The 18,364-nt window shown below is 42.5% G+C and overlaps 1 protein-coding gene across 1 annotated transcript in view; it reads right to left on the minus strand.

The window, feature by feature from the left end:
• The window catches only part of nell2a (neural EGFL like 2a), a 52,271-nt gene that overhangs the window by 4,656 nt on the left and 29,251 nt on the right, over nt 1–18,364 (minus strand). The window contains exons 14-18 of the mRNA XM_083665760.1: nt 13,653–13,775; nt 13,039–13,134; nt 2,516–2,656; nt 1,136–1,329; nt 117–293 (exon numbers count right to left, since the gene is read on the minus strand). Of these exons, the coding sequence (XP_083521886.1) occupies nt 117–293; nt 1,136–1,329; nt 2,516–2,656; nt 13,039–13,134; nt 13,653–13,775 (731 nt within the window). The remainder of the gene's footprint in view (nt 1–116; nt 294–1,135; nt 1,330–2,515; nt 2,657–13,038; nt 13,135–13,652; nt 13,776–18,364) is intronic.

An 18,364-nucleotide genomic window follows, 5' to 3' on the forward strand; every position in this document is an offset into this window, starting at 1 on the left:
TACCGCTCCTAGGCAATTCCCTCAGCCTCACCCTAACCTTATGGTATATCCATCAAAATAGGTTGAATGAAGTAGAGGCCAGGCTGCTTGGCTGTGGTGTATGATTAGGTACTCACCAGACACTGGCACTGCTGGCAGTTCTCCACCCAGGTGTCTCCGCTGCCGTAGGTCATCAGACCACTCTGGTGCAGACACTGGCTGCTGAGGCGAGGGTCACACTCAGGACAGCAGAACAGGTCCGCCGTGGGGTTGTCACAGTCACACACCATCCTCCTGCACATCACCTGGCCAGTCTGCACACACAAGGAGGAGCATTTCTAGCCTATATCAGACCCGGGTTCAAATCTTTTTTTTTTTCATAATAAGCTGTAACTTGATTTTAGCCGAGCACAATGGAACCAATGAAATAGTCCCAGAAGTGCGAACCCCGTCCATCTGGGTCAACAGGCTCAATGTATTTGAAAGTATTTCAGATCTGTCATTCTACTGTATATCTGTCCATCGATAGAGCAACTTCCCAACTTTAAATGTTAGCAGGCACCCTCTCCAACCCTCTCCTATGCTGTATCTTCAGCATTGAGCACTCTAACCCAAACTCAAGCTCTGCTAGTTGTTGACCTTGGTTCTTTCTGAACTCCTCCACTATTGCTTTATTGGCATACTGTGTCCGTTCCCATCAAAAACAATAACACGTTTACTCCTCTGTTCGCTCAACCGTTACTGCTAATTTTGACAGGCAGGTTTGCAATTTCTCAAATCAATTAAAATTACTCATACAATTAGAGTCATTTCTGCCCTCGTCCTTGATAATCAAATGAATAATTTGCTGCTTGATCATTCAATACCGATACTAATCCTCTGTAATCACCTTCTGACATTGCCAGACACAAGACATTAGACAAGATGAAATGTGAGATGAAACATTACAATACGTGACTAGATTAAGATTATAACCTAATAATAACCATGAGAAAAATATATTTTTCAGTTTTCAGTTTTTCCACCCATCTTTTTCCACCCATCTATAGCCACAAAATTATGGCTGAACTCATAAATAATCATACAATCATACAATTTAATATCAACCTGTTGAATGCTCTAACTATTTTCTACCCATCATCCTCTCCTTTCTCACCTGACAGGAGCAGACGGAGCACCTATCGTTGTCCAGCACCCAGATCTGCCCGTTGTGCTTGACCTTGTTGTCATGGATACAGTCTCCAGTGCAGTTGTGCCCGTGGGGGCATCTACAGTCATAACCCCCCTCCAGGTTGAAACAGACGGTGTCATTGGAACAGGTGTTCCTCCCCATCTTGCATTCGTTAATATCTGTTGGGAGCCGAAAGAGATGACTTAACACATATGCTCAACACAGGTAATATAGTTTATGCATACGTTATGTTAACACTCTCCAAAGGTAACAACTCCTTACAGCTAAAAGATAAAAAACACATTATCATTTTTAATGATTTTTAACAATTTCAATACTATTGTAGAGGGATATTTATCACACACACACAATTTCATATTTATTATAACAACACTGTAAAACCCTTGAAGATTTTTTCCCATATCCAATTCAAAACCAGTTTTTTTTTCTACAGTCTGAACAGGCAAAAACCACATTGAATCGGATATTTCAATTCACATTCATTGGTGGTTTGAAATCAGATACAAATCTGAGTCGTGGCCATGCGACTTATGTTTGTGTTGATGTATTTGCCCTCTCCCTGTGCTACACAGTGTTGTCTGACACCATCACTTCACAACATTAACAAACAAACAAGCATGGAGGACGAGAGTTTGTGGAGTACAGAAGAGGTGTGTCGCTTTCTGTCGCTCCCAGAAACCCATTTATGGTCAAATTATAAGTTGGAGCTGAGATCTTTGTCTTGTACAGTAAGTTGCCTCTTTCATGTCCTGTGTTTTTGTCTTGACAGACAGGCAGGATAGGCTAGCAGACACAGAGCTGCAGCAGTGTTCCTGGTGAGCCTGATTGCTAGATTGAGGGTTTCCATTTTGACAGCTGACAGGCTCTTGTCAGGGTGCATCAGAGAACATTCCAGAAAGACTGAATGAGCAGCAGAAAAGCAGCTAGCAACATCTGGAGGAAAAATACAGTGGTAAAGACACTTCCAATCATACCATTACCCCCCCTCCACCAGTCAGCTGAGATGTCTGAGAGAGACAAAAGGTCTAAGAATCTCTACAGCAGCTCTGAACAGGCAGGGTGTGTTGCTGCTATAAACAATGTTCAAAACACTGAATCTTGAGCTGTACTGACAATGTAAGCAGGCATCTGTGTGTGGTGTCTTATTGCATGAGTGAGAGTTTTTGCTCCACCTGTAAATAGGTATCTATGCCCGTGTTTACTGTACTGTACACTATGTAGCCTATGCAGGTACACTATAGTATGCTGTTACTAAATGGGAAAAGCTCATGCTGTATATGACTTAGTGTAACTTGTTTGCTTTCGCCCGCGACATGGCAGAGTGGGCGGTGGGGGGAGACTCACCTACGCACGACTCCCCATTGGCTGAGAACAGGCCGTTGTCGTGGTAGCCGTCACGACACTCACAGTGGTACCAGCCGGGCAGGTTGACACAGGTGGCTTTGCTATCACACTCCACAAAGCCATCAGAGCACTCGTCAATGTCTGTCATGAGAGAGGGAGGGGGAGAGAGAGAGAGAGAGAGAGAGAGAGAGAGAGAGAGAGAGAGAGAGAGAGAGAGAGAGAGAGAGACAGTGGTGAGCACAGGGCTTCTCCCTCCCTGCCTGACCATCAGATGGTCTACTATCAGTGAGCTCCTATTCCTCTAAAGCTAGCCTGTTCACTGTAGCTCCAGACAACCAGGTGTTGGTTTTAAACTATGTCTGAAGAATCACATATTGAGCTTCGCTTCCATTCTTGCCGGGTAGACTTTTTCAACATTGACTGATTTCTAATTGATATAAAAGCGTGTCCAGGAATTGATAGGATGTGCATGCTCTATCAATCATATGATACACAGCATGAGAAGGGCATGTCATCAATATAAGAAACCAGTTCATGAGTTGTAAGTCTAGTTAGTCTTACCCATAAGCCTTTGATTCTGTCTCATTGTTCAAAGCTTTAAAACCACTGTTCTCTTGCGTTGAGATACAAAACAAACTTCAAGGGTGAAAGAATCTCCCCCGAGGGCTTAAAAAGGCCATATATGCAGAAGCCATCGACTTTGACAGTGGGTATACCAATGTTTGCACAGACTCTTGTTGAGAGAAAACTTCAATGACAGAAGAAAGAACAGTAGAAGCCGTGCCTGCCTTATTCTTGACTCTCAGCTCTCATCCCCAATATAGCATTAGTCACATGTTCGCTAGTCTCTCTCTCTCTTTCTCTTTCTTTGTTCGACAACCAACGCTGTGCCCGCCCATTCCTCACAAAAGGGACGGAGACGACTGAGGGGTCAGTTCAATTTCTTCTGCAACAACTCAATTTATGCGAGCGGAGACAAATCGCCGTAATATTTCAAATACTATTTAATTAGACTCGGTGAGGCCAGATAATGGAAGCTAAGCTTGTGATTACAGAGAGAGGCTGAAAAGGAGGAGCCCAGGTTTTAGAGTGATTAAACGTGTCTGTGTAGGCACTGATGGCTTCTTTATGATTGTGCATGATGCACGATCACAGGCTTCTCATTATGAAAATGGCCCTGTTCTGTTCTGGGCGCTGACCTTCGCACATCCCCCCTCTAGAACAGGATCCCACATAGAGCAGCAGTCCTCGTCCTCACCCACCACCACAGCAGTAATAGGATTAAGATCTATTGGCTAATGAGCCCTCCGCCTTTTAATAGAATTTCTCCAGCAGATTAAGCATTGATCAAATGTCACGCCGATTAGGCCTTTATCTATGTAAAAAAAACGTATAGGCATTTGTCAGAGTCAAACCAAAACATTTTTGGGGAGACACAGTAGTCCAGACAGAACTGGATCTAACACTTAATCTAATCCAGACCGAGGATAGTGTATTATCCCTCTCAGTAATGAAGTGTTGAGTTTTAATGTGTACTGTGTGCAAAAGCATGTGGTTAAACCAAAAAGAATAACCAGCCTTGAAATGAAGCATATTCTCTCTGCTTTGCACAAAGTGAAATCTCTCATGCTCTTTGTTGCCTGTGAATTTCAGTTGACAGAGCGTATGGGCTTTGAAATGAAGAAAGCTGCATGCAGTCTACTGCTATAATGGGGGAAAAAGATGAATCTATTTCAACTGTAATTTCTCCAGTCTGACTGCATGAAATTGTTCAAAGAAAGACTGAGCCATTTAGTTACTATTTATAACCAATCCCAGTGGCAATGGAGTTCTAAATATACACAAAATGTCTATTTTCAGCCATATTCATTATTTTGCAAAGACTACAGTATACTGTAACTGTCCTGCTTACATCTTCAAGGAATGTTTCACTGACTAGCTCCTTTGTCGAGAGCCAAGGCTGTTGATTGTAATTATCGTAAAGTGCCTCCAAGGCCTTAGTAGTTTCAAATACACCATCTCAAACTGGAGCTTTTTTTAACTGCCTCCTGTCACTTACAGTAGGCTACTTAGACTTTACTAGTTATACATTCATGCTGTTCTGTAGGCTTTGAAAATACACCAGTACCTCTTGTAACATTTTTACAATTATCATTAAGGGAAAAACAAAATGGCTGCTCATTGTGGAAATTACTATAACTACTGTATATTCTCTGAGAGGAGAAAACTGAATGTATAGGAAAGTGTGAGGACTAACTGTGGCATTTACAATAGGCAGTGTCTGACAGTGACTTCAGTCTGAAAAGCACATTAGAGAATACACTACCTGTGCCATGAATGTCATGCTCTTTTTTGATGGGACAGACATGGTTATTTCACTCGTTATCCTGAGCGACAGGCCGGAAACAAAGGCTCTATTAAAGCAGCTCTCCAAGGACAACCAACGAGTGGGTCTTCTCTTCCTGCCTTGCTGCTGTGTGCTTGTTACACTGGCCTGATCTCCCCTCCCCTATCTTCTCTCTTTTCTCTTTCCCCAACTCTCTTTCTTCCCTCCCTTCCTTTCACTCTCCCTGTAGTCCCCCACTCCCTATCTCTCTCTCCCTCCAGTCCTTCTCTCTCTCTCTCTCTCTCTCTCCCTCCAGTCCTTCTCTCTCTCTCTCTCTCTCTCTCTCTCTCTCTCTCTCTCTCTCCCACCCTCCTTCCCTTCCCTTCCCTTCCTCTCTCTCTCTCCCTCCAGTCCCTCTCTCTCTCTCTCTCTCTCTCTCTCTCTCTCCCACCCTCCTTCCCTTCCCTTCCTCCAGTACTGCACATCTGTCTCTCTTCCCCTCTCTTCCTCTCTGAGCTGGGACATATACAGGTAGAGTCTATATCTCCCCCTCTTTAGCCTTGACTGACAATACAACCTTCAGGCCAGAATACAGCTCTGTGGGATTGCATCACCCAGCACACCAGCTACAGCAGACCTAACATAATCAACAATATGATTATTTCTTTTTCTACATGAAAACAAAAGGTAATCCTCAAATGCTCCTAAAATATTACTCATAACACTTCTTAATTAATTAAATGTAAATGTAATTAATCTCAAATATGATCTATTTGTGCCCTCTCCTATATGTATCAGGTGGATTAAACATCAGATTAAACATCAACAGATTACATCCATAATGGCGACCGGCTGGGAATAGAGGGGTATGTTTAAATCATCAGGACGTACAAAGCCTGAATTGCCATGTACTGTACAGTAACATAGTGACATGGGTGGAGAATGAACCGTGAATCACTATTGTGTGTTGCACAGTGATGATGAATGGAGAGGAACAATTTAGGTGCATAGATATACTTCATTATCCTGTCCATCGGATGGACAACTTGAACTGAACCAATCATTCTTCATCCTCCCAGGGGGAAATTTGATTGGCAGACAGAGGTGCCAAAGAAACACTGAAGTGGCGAGATGCAGTGTGTTGCCTTAAAGCTGCGTACCTAGAGTAGAGTAGAGCTACGCATTGGAACTAAGGTAAGCACGTGCCTGTGGGTTTGGTACAGTATAGTACAGTTCTGTATGTGATAGAGCCTCAGCTCAGAGAACAGCACCGGACACCTCCTGTAGCCTTTCAACCGTGCTCTCTACAGTGTGAGTCAAGCCAATGAGCGTTCTCCCTTATCCCTGGGAGATGTGTCATTTAGCCATAAGCAGCAGGTTGTGCTCTGCTAAACGACAGCTCTGGCCATTAGGAGGCCTAATTAAGACACACTAATTACGCGTGATGGAGTGCGTGCTTCATAAAGCGCCTAAATAAATAATGAATACATAATCTTTGTGCTTAAACAACCCGTTTGAGCTCGACTAGCGCAAGGCCCCTGGGCTGCTGGATACTCGCAGAGAGAGAGAGAGGCGGTGTGGGAGCTGTCAAGGGGGGAAAAACAATCACAAGAGTGCTTTTCAAACACTCACTCCCTGTTTTACCCTCTGTGTAGGAGCTGAGACATGAACATACATTAAGAGATGTGAGTAATGCTGTGAAGGGGCACTGCAGTGAACTAGATGTGGCATAACCTTACATAGACCAGACACAGCCTGTGCATGCGTCAGCAGAACTGTACTGTCTGTTGTATTTGACCGTATCCTTTAACCTGTCTTCTCCTCCATGTGTAAGTGAGAATCTTTCTGCTATTTAATATGTTATGTAAAACTATCCAATCTTTTCCTGTCTCCTAATACCTCCTCCTCCCCAACCACCCCCTCAGTTCTTCCCACTATACAGCAGCAAACACTCTCTGTCATAAAATCAGTCTAGCTGTGAGGGGTTCACTTTTAAGGTTGACCGCAGGGCACTGGCTATTGGAGTGAATTTACGGGGTCCTGCTCTAAGAAATAGCATTGAGTCAAATAACCAGCAACCAGATACAGCAAATATAAAGTATATCTGAGGATATTGGAAGGTTAATCAAGTATGTCAAAAACCTTTCCAATATGAAGAAAGGTATAATAACCAAACCCAATACGATTTGTGCCAATTTGTGCCATTTGTGTCCTTCTAGAGTCAAGACTACAGTACACTTAATGTGGATCAAACAGTGGCTCTCATAGTTGAGGAAGCCTGGTCTTGAAATAGTCCTAAAGTTAAACAAATAAATAAACTACCAGTTCGTTTTTCAAGTGATGGGGAGAGACCAATCTAAAGCACATCATTGAAAAAAAACACTTGGCCTATTTCTTCATCTCTGTGCTTTATAAGTGCATTTTTGAGGAGTCGCCTGACTTTTTAGTGTCAAGATGAGTCACTGAGGGGGAGTAAAAGTATTGAAAGATGTCACTCAGTAAGACAGCCTCTCCTCTCTTGGCTGCCTTCATTGTCTTTCTGTAACCACAGAGAGAGCTGCCAAGGGCAACCACTGGTCGCCATTAGTTACTGAAGACACAGACAGTGGGTTATCGGTAAAGAGGAAAAAACAACATTGAGAAGGCTTAATAAGCTCAGAATGGCTGCAAAGGAATGAACAGAGAAGATAATAAGCTAAAAACAAAAGAAATGGAACAGCTCAGCAAGTTAGAATATCACGACTGGGCAAAGACCAAAGAGTCTTCTAGAAGAAAGTACTTTCATTTATCTCAGTGTACTGTAGAGAGCAAAGGGATCATTAAACTATATGCACTATGCAAAACATTTCAATATCGACACAATGTTTGTATTATCAATCTACTGTACTGTACAATACAGCACCATGCTGCTATCCAGCACAGTGGTTTCGTATGAGACATGTGAAACAAATGCAGAGCACATCTCTCAAATCTTCTGTCAAAACTCTAAACGCTACATTGTCCACAAAAATGGGCATGAAAGCAAATTGGCAAATTCAGATGGATTTCAACATTGTGCTGTTCAATCCAATACTTACAATGTCTTTAGCCGTGTATTGCAGCACTGCCAGGTCAACTGTGCAACATGCCACACATATTATGGTTCCTCATCTACAGTATCTACGGTATCTTCTAACAGTACTGTATGTACCCACAGCAGCCATATATACTACATAATTCATGCTCTGTCAGAGTTGTCAGCACTCTGGTGTCTGTCACTGCGACGTGCCACCATTCCTTTAAACACATCAGTCTGTGTAGCCCTGATATGCCCTCGAGAAAATTGCATATACTTTAGGCCATGCAGCGATCTTTCAATCGAGCTGCCAAGAAATCACAAAGTGCTCTCTCAAGCTAATGTTCTGCCATGACTCAACAATCTAGAGACCTTCTTGGACTGCTCGCATTATGGAGATAGATTACTTACAAATGTGTACCATGATCCGTAAACAAAAAACACAAAGCACAAATATCATTTTCTATCCTCACACAAATACTTGATTTGTAAACCATTATTTTAATATATGCAAAATGATTTGTAAATATGGCTAAAGATTTGTGAATAAATGCTCTTACATTTTGCAAACAAATGTCACAATGTGTGAATAAAAACGAAAGCAGTGACAAACATCTTTCCAAAGTTATAAATAAAAGCATGCTGTGTGTAGGTATGGCAGAATATAAGCTTGAGAGAGAACTTTGTGATTTATTGGTGGCTTGATTGATATATCGTTTCATGATAGATCGTATATGCAATTTTATCTAGGGCATATCAGGGCTAGTCTGGGCAGGGATGATAGGCCACAGGGACACAAACAGATGACATCATGGGCTCTGAGGGCCTCCATTCTAGCTGTAGTGCTGCCAATGCATGGATATGTTTGTGTGTGTGTGTGTGTGTGCGTGCAGTGTGTGTGCGTGTCTGTATCCTCGATCTGTGTTTTAGGCCAGGCCTCTGCTCTCAACTGTCACAGGCAGGCAGCCTGCCACTGTTCTGGAGTCAGTGTCCCAGGGGGAACCTCTAAAAGCTGGGTGGGTCATGGGGTGTGGGCACGAGCCTGTGTGAAAGCTTTTCCATGTTCAGCCACCAAGCCCTGCTTGACCTCAACCTGCCTGGCTCCCCAGCTGGATGGAGGGAAGAAAGAAACTAACCTAGCCCCCCCCATCCTATCCAAACCATTCCATGTCCGTCTTTCTTTCTATCTCTCGCTCTCTGTCTCTCTCCCTCTGTGTATATGTCTGCCTCTCTCTCTTCATCCCTCTATTCCGCTGTTGGAAAAGAAGAAAGCTCTACACTAGCCTCCATATGTCTCTTGGTGAGCTCCTCCACTAAAGTGTTCCCTCTCTGGGAGCACATGTCATGGAGTGAAGAGACACACGAAGGACCTCATGTCTACTGACTGACCGACTGGTGAGGTCTCTGCAGCAGCAGTACCAGAAGCAGTGGCCACAGGCCAGGCCTCTAGAGGTGACGCTAGGGCACATGAGGACATGTGAGGACATGAGCTGTCAGAAGGCCTGACAGGGTTGGAGACAGACTGGGTTTACAGTAGCTCTCAGACGAGGGAGAGACACCACTCTGGAGATAGGGGAAGAAACACAGCAGCTGCAGCTGTGGTGACAAACTCCTTGTCACCTGAGGCAATGGTCTCTGGGAAAGTGTGTGTGCGTGTGCGTGTGTGTGAGTGTGTGTGGTGTGTGTTTGTGTGTGTGTGTGTGCGTGTCTTCAAACCTCAACTGTTTACGTGTGTGTGTTTGTGTGTGTGTGTGTGTGTGTGTGTGTGTTGGTGTGTATGTGTGTGTGTGTGTGTGTGTGTGTGTGTGTGTGTGTGCATTCTCAAACCTCAACTGTATATATATATATATATGTGTGTGTGTGTGTGTGTGTGTGTGTGTGTGTGTGTGTGTGTGTGTGTGTGTGTGTGTGTTTGTAAGTATGTCCTCAAACCTCAACTGTTTAAATTATAATCAACCTTGATGATTAACTGTTTGGAAGGAGCCCGAAAATAGACTCAGCCCTGAGCAACATCACGACACATTTCGGTCATTGTGTGATTAAACCAGGGGGGTCTAAACTCTGCAACACAACTGTTTGTTTCGAATTAATTGGGTTTTAAGTGCATTTGGTTTCAAACAGTTCTATCATCAGAAAATAACATTTTATGATTAGATTTAACATTTTACTACCTACTTCTTAGTTCACAGTATAGAATGTTCCAGATTCTATACAGTATAAACCCTGACACACACGTGAGGGTAATTAGTATTTTGACCATGTTATTAACATGGTACTGTACATGGTCATCAGAGCTCCTCTAGTGCAGTGACCAGATGGAGAAGGGGATAAGAGATCATGGTTATTACTGTCTCAACAGAAAAAAAACATGAGCCAGAGAACAGCACCTTGAGAAAAGTAATTTGCTTTAAGACAGGCAGTAAAAGGGGACGCCTCGTAAAAAGGTCCTTTATGTGCAATCAATACCTGCACCAATGAGTAGGCTGGTTGGTCTGTGTCTGCCGGAGAGCCAGGCTGAGACACAGAGCAAACTACCATAGCTGGCTGGGGTTTCTATTAGCCCTCCCTGTTGTCTTGCCCTGACAGACATTCTCATATAGAGGGGCTGGGAGCATAACACTGGTGGTATAGATCAAGGATAAGTAGCATTGTGCTAAAAGATTTAGTCGTTTCAACCTTCTCCATGATGGTTACCTATACTGCCCTGCAGATAGAGATGCATGAAACCAAGGAAGAGCACACAATACAAACCATAGAAATTGATATGAGATTACGAGACGTGTTGAAATGACGTTTGAAATGACGTATTCCCTATCCGTAAACATATAGGTCTAACACAGGGCTTGTGTAGATGTGTACAATAGATGATGTGCTACACTATATTAAGCATCAGTGGCTTGTGCTTTTGTAATTTGAAAGAGAGATAAACCGTATAAGGAGAAATGCCATGCTGATTAATATCAGGTGGGATGTAGAGTAATTCCCATACTGCTGCAACTGCAATTCAATTCCTCCGATGGGCCATTGGAACAGGAACAATCTCATTACTCTTACACTACAGACCACAGACGCAGAGGAGATGGGGCATGAAAACTGAACTGAACTGTGCCTTGTGAATAAAACAGTTGGTGAATAGAAAAAAAAACACAGTGACAATTTCATATCATATACTCACCTGACTCTTGCCTGACAAAAACACAAATGCTTTCTGAGAATACAGTGGCTTTGGAAAGTATTTAGACCACTTCACCTTTTTCACATTTTGTTATGTTGTAATTTTAATTAATAAAAAACCCTTTTTTTATTATCAATCCACACAATACCCGATAATTACAAAGTGGAAACATGTTTTTAGACATTTCTGCAAATGTATTAAAATTGAAATACAGAAATACCTAACTTTGCTATGACACTCTTAACATTAGCTCAAATGCAAAAATGTTATCAATATTGTCACTCAATAAGTTAATTTAGCCCATCTTAATGCAAGCATAATAGTTAATGTAAAATAGTGATTTTGTAATTAATATGTTTGTTTTTATAGGGTCTCTGATAGGACTCAGTTACACACTGTGCGGATCAGGTTGTCACTACAAACTGAGCAAATGGAGAGGAACAAAACTGCTCAGGAATGCTACCCTGAGGCCTGGGGAGACTTACAAAAATCTACAAAGTTGAATGGCGGAGAGGAAAAAGCATCTCTGTCGCTCTACAAAATTGGACTATAACCAAGTGGCCAAAAATAATCCCTTAATGGAAAATCTCACATCCACAATTTTGTTTGCAACAATGAATTCAAGTGAACCGGAAATTCATGAAATGTTTTTACATTAAGTTTAGTGCAAATCCAGCACATGCAATGCAGTTTCTGCACCATCCTTCGTGTGAAGAAAAGTGGTAGCTGCATCAAGTTATGGGTATATTTGTCACTGGCAGGGACTGTGTAGTTTGTCATGACCAAGAGAAAATTATAAAATTTGCTGAGTTGGTAGTGACAGCCTCATCCACACAGTGTGTAATTGATTCCGATGCAAACCAGAGACTATAAAAACAAATGAACAATGTTCATTCCGAAATCACATGAACTATTATCCTTGCACTAAAAGCCTACCTGTATCAGATGAACAAAGGTGTACATTTTCCTTTAGTACTTTCCTAGAGTACCTTTCGCCATTGTTTGATTGAGTTTTCTTGACTTACATGTGTCCTTGATGATAAGTAATCCCATTGATGTTATGCCTTTTATTTCAATGTATTATTCCAACACAGCTACCACCTTTCTGTGATTTCTCGGCTTAACGAGAACAGGAAACAAATTACAGCATGAATTCCGTAGGAGACAAAGCTTTTTTTTTTTTTTTTTGTCAATGTCAAATGTCAGCAATGAGCAATGAGACCCAAGGGTTTCATTTCCCTAATCAGTGGTGTGTGGTTGTGAAACTTTGCCGACTATCTCTATAAGGTCCACCACCTCAGAGAGATAGACACTCCAACTCTGGACCAAGACCTCAACCCCGAAGAAGAGTCCCACATTTCTCAAACAACTGCACGATGAATGTAAGTAATTTCCATGGTGATTAACAGTAAAAAAAACAAAAAAAACAATCAAGCTTTTCTAACATAGTTGATGTAACATACTGTAGATGTTTCATTTCGGTCTCCAAATTGGACATTAGCTGAAGAGAAACATATGAGAGAATCATATGTCACTGTTTAATCTTGTTTATTTATCATAACATTGTCACTGTGTGTCCTCTGAATGTTAAGAATGTGAAGTCCCAAATCAAGGCCCAAAAGAGTGAGTAAATACATCCTTTTGATTTGAAAGATTATGACTTGTCAATACCTTAATGGAAAGTAGTCTCATGGAGATTGTTCACAGTACACTAATGAAAGGTAATCAAATGTTAAGTGATACCCTGGTGAGGACCTTAAAGTAACCTCAAAAGATTTTAATTTCAGCCTCTCTCCTCTTGTGCTACAGTATTTCTTATTTGGTGTAAAATTCAGTTTTCCTAATATGTCTAAAAACTTCACACCCCACCTCCTGTGTGCCACTTTATATTCTGTGCGCCACTTTATATTCTGTGCAATCTTGTAGTAGTATCACCTTCAGATGACTGGACAGAGAGGAAGTCTTACCTGTCTCACATCTCTTCCCAGTGAAGCCTTGCTGGCAGATGCAGTTGTTCGGTGAGACACAGGTTCCTCCATTCTGGCACAGACCATCACACATAGCTAGAGGAGTACCACAGGGGTAAATGTTCTTACTCACCAAGATTAAATTTGATTATTAATTAGACAAACAGTACCATATGTATTCATGCACAGTCCATAGGCTAATTTTGTGATGTGATTCATTCAACATTTCAGTATAGCTTTTTTTTCCGTCAGTGATTCAGTGGGATTCATTCCAGATATTCATTCATCCTTTACATTTTTTGGGGGATTGTTGATTAACCAGAACCTAACCCTAACCCTAAACAGTAAGGTCTCAAATGTGCTCAAACACTTAAGAAATAAATAACAGTGACTGGGATCCACGGGAGGCTGGTGGAGGTAGAAATCGGAGGACAGGCTCATTGTAATGCATGGCATGGAATGAATGAGCCCATCCTCCAATTCCTGCCTCCAGCAGCCTCCCCTGCTAGGACAGAGTTGAAGAGGAAGTTGATGAGAGGAGCCAGGAATTGGCCTGCAGTAACAAGGCACCATAGATACTTTTCCCGTGTGCTGGTCTGGTCAGAGGATCTCACCTTTGCAGACGGTGCCGTTGCCTGTGTAGCCCGGTTTACAGGAGCAGCTGTGCCCCCCCACCGTGTTGAAACAGAGGGCATTCTGGTCGCAGCTGTGCAGTCCGCTCAGGCACTCATCATGCTCTAGAAAACAGCAAAAAGAAACAGCACCTTAGGACCAAAACAAAACAAAACTTCATCTCACCCCCTCTCTACATGGAGGTCATCACCTCACACCTGAATGGCAGGAGGCCAGAGAGACAAACGATCATAAAAACCTGAGCACTCGAGGATAAGACATGCCTGTTTCTACCACCCAGTCAACCCCATCACTGTATCCTGCTTTCATCTGCAGAGCTGAACGAGCAATTACAACGTGTCCTCCAACTGACCATGAATGCGAAGGCCCATCTTTATCCCTGGGATGTAGACAAATATTATCTATTCTGTTTGGAGCTTTGCAGAGTTTTCATGTTGCTGTCTGATAAGCATTTGCTTAGCTTGCATTACTATAGGCAGTGGTTGAGAAACTTTTTGGAGGTGACCTACCAAAAATACTAGTATTTTTTCCTGTGACACTTAAAACAAAGTGCAAAGTGTTACTAAAGTTTGTAATTGGGGCCAAGCAGTCTGTATACCCACAACCCTAGATATCAGCAGCAAGCCACCAGTGGGTCATGACCAAACATTTGGGAAAACACATTAGCTATCCAGCTACACAACTCATTTTGGCAGAGAAAACAACATTTTCATGGCTGATTGGGTGTGCAGTGAGCGCTGAAATGACAGCACAACTAATAATAAGTGAACAAATACATCAATGATGCAAAGAAGCTTCACTTGAAAAATGAAAAAACAAAATACAGAGCATAACATTCTATTGCTTATCTCTGGGTAACACTCTGTCCTCCTTCCACTTCTGTTAGTAGATTTCTGGGCCACTCTTAGCCTGGCAGGGGACTTAAAATACCCATTCCATTTCTCTCAGCTGTTTCTTGGCACATTTGAACAAATTAGCTCTCAGGAGTCTTCCAAAACAATGACAATAAACTAAATGAATATGTTTTTATGTGTGCCTTAAAGTAATTTCTCAGAGGTAGTTGTTAGTGACTAGTGTAAGTGTAAATCAAAACACCGAACAATGGAACAGCCCTCATGTTGAAGGTGCTAGTACTCAAACGGAATCTGAATGATAATGCGTGTCATGGGAGAGAATCGAGCTCCATCCATTTCATTGTCATCATCCAATTCCATTACATCTCCTGACCAGAATCAGGCTCATCCAAATTGAAAGTGACATTGTGATGAGCTCTCCCTGTGAGACATATGATGAACTATATGATGGATTGAAAGACATTGAGGAGCACTGGCTGGTGCTGTACCACACCTGCTGATGGGCAGAATTAAAACCTGGTCTGAACCCCTGCAGAGGCAGCATATAAAACTGTAATAGGAGTGGAGAGGAAAATGAGAGAGAGGAGATTTGCCCAAGGTCACATCTGTCTATTGCTGGCGGGCCAGGGAGCAGTGTACCATCACTCTAAATCGACAGGGTGGAGGAATTGGCAGATTGGCGCACGCATGGGTGTGTGCGTGTGTGTGTGTGTGTGTGCGTACATGTGTGTGAGAGCAAGGACAATCTCCTCTTGTGTGTGTGTCAGTTAGAAGGTTATCCTACTATCTGTGTGTGCATGTCTGTGTGTCAGGAGTTTTTTCTCCTGACTGCTGCTGCTCATGCTGTAGACAGATAAACAATCAATTATGTACAGGCTGTCACCAGGGATCCCTCTGTACCGTGCTCTCCTCCGACTCCTGCAGCACACCGACAGACTGTAGCCCACCCTACATCCAGCCTTTGTCTAACAACATTTGTGAAACAACTAAAAACTGCATAACGCCCTAATGACACAGTAAGGCATTCGAAACCCATGGAGAAGACTGGGAGAGAGATATCGTTTTTGCATAATGCTCACTGACAGATACATCACAAAAGGTCTAAATGTGTAAATGGTGTTGAAATGTCATCTATTAGTGTCTGTTTTTCATCTCACGCTTAGTATCAAAGTCAACATATGATATGAGAGATATGAAGGCCTAGACATTTGGGAGGAGGGAAGGGAAATGGTTGTGAAATAACTAAGGGAAAGGTTGGGAACAAGGCACCATGTTTTCCCAAATCCTCTATTCCTGCAGGCTCTTTGAATACGCAGGGTGGAAGTAATCTTTTTCTAATCTTCACTGGCCCCGACCCCTGCCACGAGCTAACCTCTGCCCTACATCCCTCCATCCCTCCCTACCTCCCTCCATCCCTCCCTACCTCCCTCCATCCTTCCCGACCCCTGCCTCTGAGGCCATGGTCCGGTCTGGTTATCATAGGATTAAAATGCGGGGCACACGCGCATGCACACACACACACACACACACACACACACACACACACGCTCGCAAATGCGCACGCACACACACACACTCACACACACACACACACACACACACACACACACACACACACACACACACACACACACACACACACACACACACACACACACACACACACACACACACACACACACCTCAGGACAGCCACACTCTAATAACATTCAAAGGGAGAGCAGGCACAGCCAATCTGCTACCTTTCATGGATTAGCTGCTAATCTCACTGAGCGAGGAGCAACCCCGGGCACTTTAGGAAAGGAGGAGAATAAAAAAGGGAGGACAGCGTTGACCTTCATGATCAAGGGTAAAATAGTAGTCAAAGAAGAGGCAAGAGTTAGATGCTTCTTTCATGGCTCAATTGAACATGGTATAAAGGTTGTGTCAAGGCTTTTGTTAATACATATTTCATTTGGGGAATAACATAAAGAAGTCACAGTGCTCTAGTAGTCCGCTGCCAGCTGGAATCTGAACTAGTGACCTCCTTCACTACAGGGGTTCTTATGTAAATATTGTGTACAGTTCAGCTCACTGGCTCCTAAGACCCAGGGAGAAACGTAACCCAAACTCTGTTTCACTGTACTGACATCTCTGTGGGTGTAGCCATTACATCCAGTATGTTTTCTCTTCAAAACGTAAAGTCACTAAATTAACAGTATCATTTCTGTTTCCCACTATATGGGCTGCTACATATGGACAGCATATACTGTACACCATGTACTGTAGGTACACTTTACCTATGGGGGAAAAAGGGATATCATTAGATGTTCCTGCTGAGGCTTGCAATCTATTAATTGCTCAAATCCATGGAGTGGATTGATAAAGATCCTCATATTTCATCTGGATGTGCTACAGTACTTCAATACATATGATATGGCTAGTTTCATGTTTTCCTGAGCTGTAATATTTCTTACCTAAGCCACTTGGGGAACAGCCATTCCCTTGAGACTCTGTTCAAACAGAAACAGATGTTCAATTGCTATTAATAATGATCAGAACCCTGTGCCTAGCTTAGAACAGTGCCATTATCTATACTACCTCTGATATCAATAAGAATGGGAAAGTTACAGTGCTCTGGAACTGACAGTCTAGGAGTACATTGTGTGTGTGTGTGTGTGTGTGTGTGTGTGTGTGTGTGTGTGTGTGTGTGTGTGTGTGTGCTCTAATAAAATCAAAGGTTGGTCTGATTTGATTTCACCACATATGGCCCTTGAAAACAATTTGAATTAGGTATGATTCAATAATTATTGAATATAATCTATTTGACAATGGATAAGAGGTAGAAGCTATATTGTATATTGTGTGTTCTATATATCATGCACTGATGTGAATCCACACTGATAGTTCAATAACTCAGGGGGAGATTACAGCAGTAATTTGACTGTAGCAAGCTAAAAGTCATTACATCAGCCCCCCAAAAAAGCGTTGGTTTAATCAGAGAAATTGACTTTCATACTGCATAACCGTGTTGCGCATGATTCTGACTTGAAGGCATTTTAATAGGAATCTATGTAACATATAGTGACTCAATTTAATCCACTGGGCCTCCAGCATTAATCTTCATTGTAAATCTGAGAAATTAACGGCTGCAGCGTGCAAGAAGACAAATGACTAGGACAATAAAATCTGCCTCCAGCTCCGGAGATACCAAGAAAAATAACTGTAAGTAAAAAATCTCACAGAGGGTGTGTCTATAGGACATTATGCAAAATACTTGAGTAAGCAAGGTGTGTTTCTTTCTCCACTAAATAAATCAAAAGAACAGAAGATGAGCGATGAATGAGAATTCACCGTTTTCTTCCTTTTCAAAACTATTCCTGAAATACTAAACAGTCGCAAATCTCTATTAGTCACTTTCTCCTCCTCTCAGTTTCCCATTTCTCATCGACAAGAGAGAAGAGAAGCCACCAGGGATATTCTGCAGATGTGGCAGGAAATCGAAAACTCCTCTGGGGTTTTCATTGTCTTGGTGGGTCTTATTGCTTTAATTCAACCCCCAAAAGCTCAGTGGGGAGGCTGTGCGGTACCCAAATCCTCTGGCACAACACAAACCAGCCAGCCTGCTCCCTCTCCTGCATTCAGGCTTCTGCTGAGTTAGTTTGCATTAGTGCAAATTGCTTTTTTAATTACCGACAGAGAGGAAATGTGATGTGCAGTCCCCTCCACGGAGACAGCACACACAGGGATCTACTTAGCCTCATATTTCACTCTGTAATCAACTCACAGGGAACATGGTTTTTCTGAGCTGTACTGTGCACATCTACAGAGCGGTAAAAAGTTACAGAGAGAGACAGAGA

The sequence above is a fragment of the Argentina silus genome (genome assembly GCF_951799395.1).
Source record: "Argentina silus genome assembly, chromosome: 3".
In the NCBI taxonomy this organism is placed as follows: Eukaryota; Metazoa; Chordata; class Actinopteri; order Argentiniformes; family Argentinidae; genus Argentina; species Argentina silus.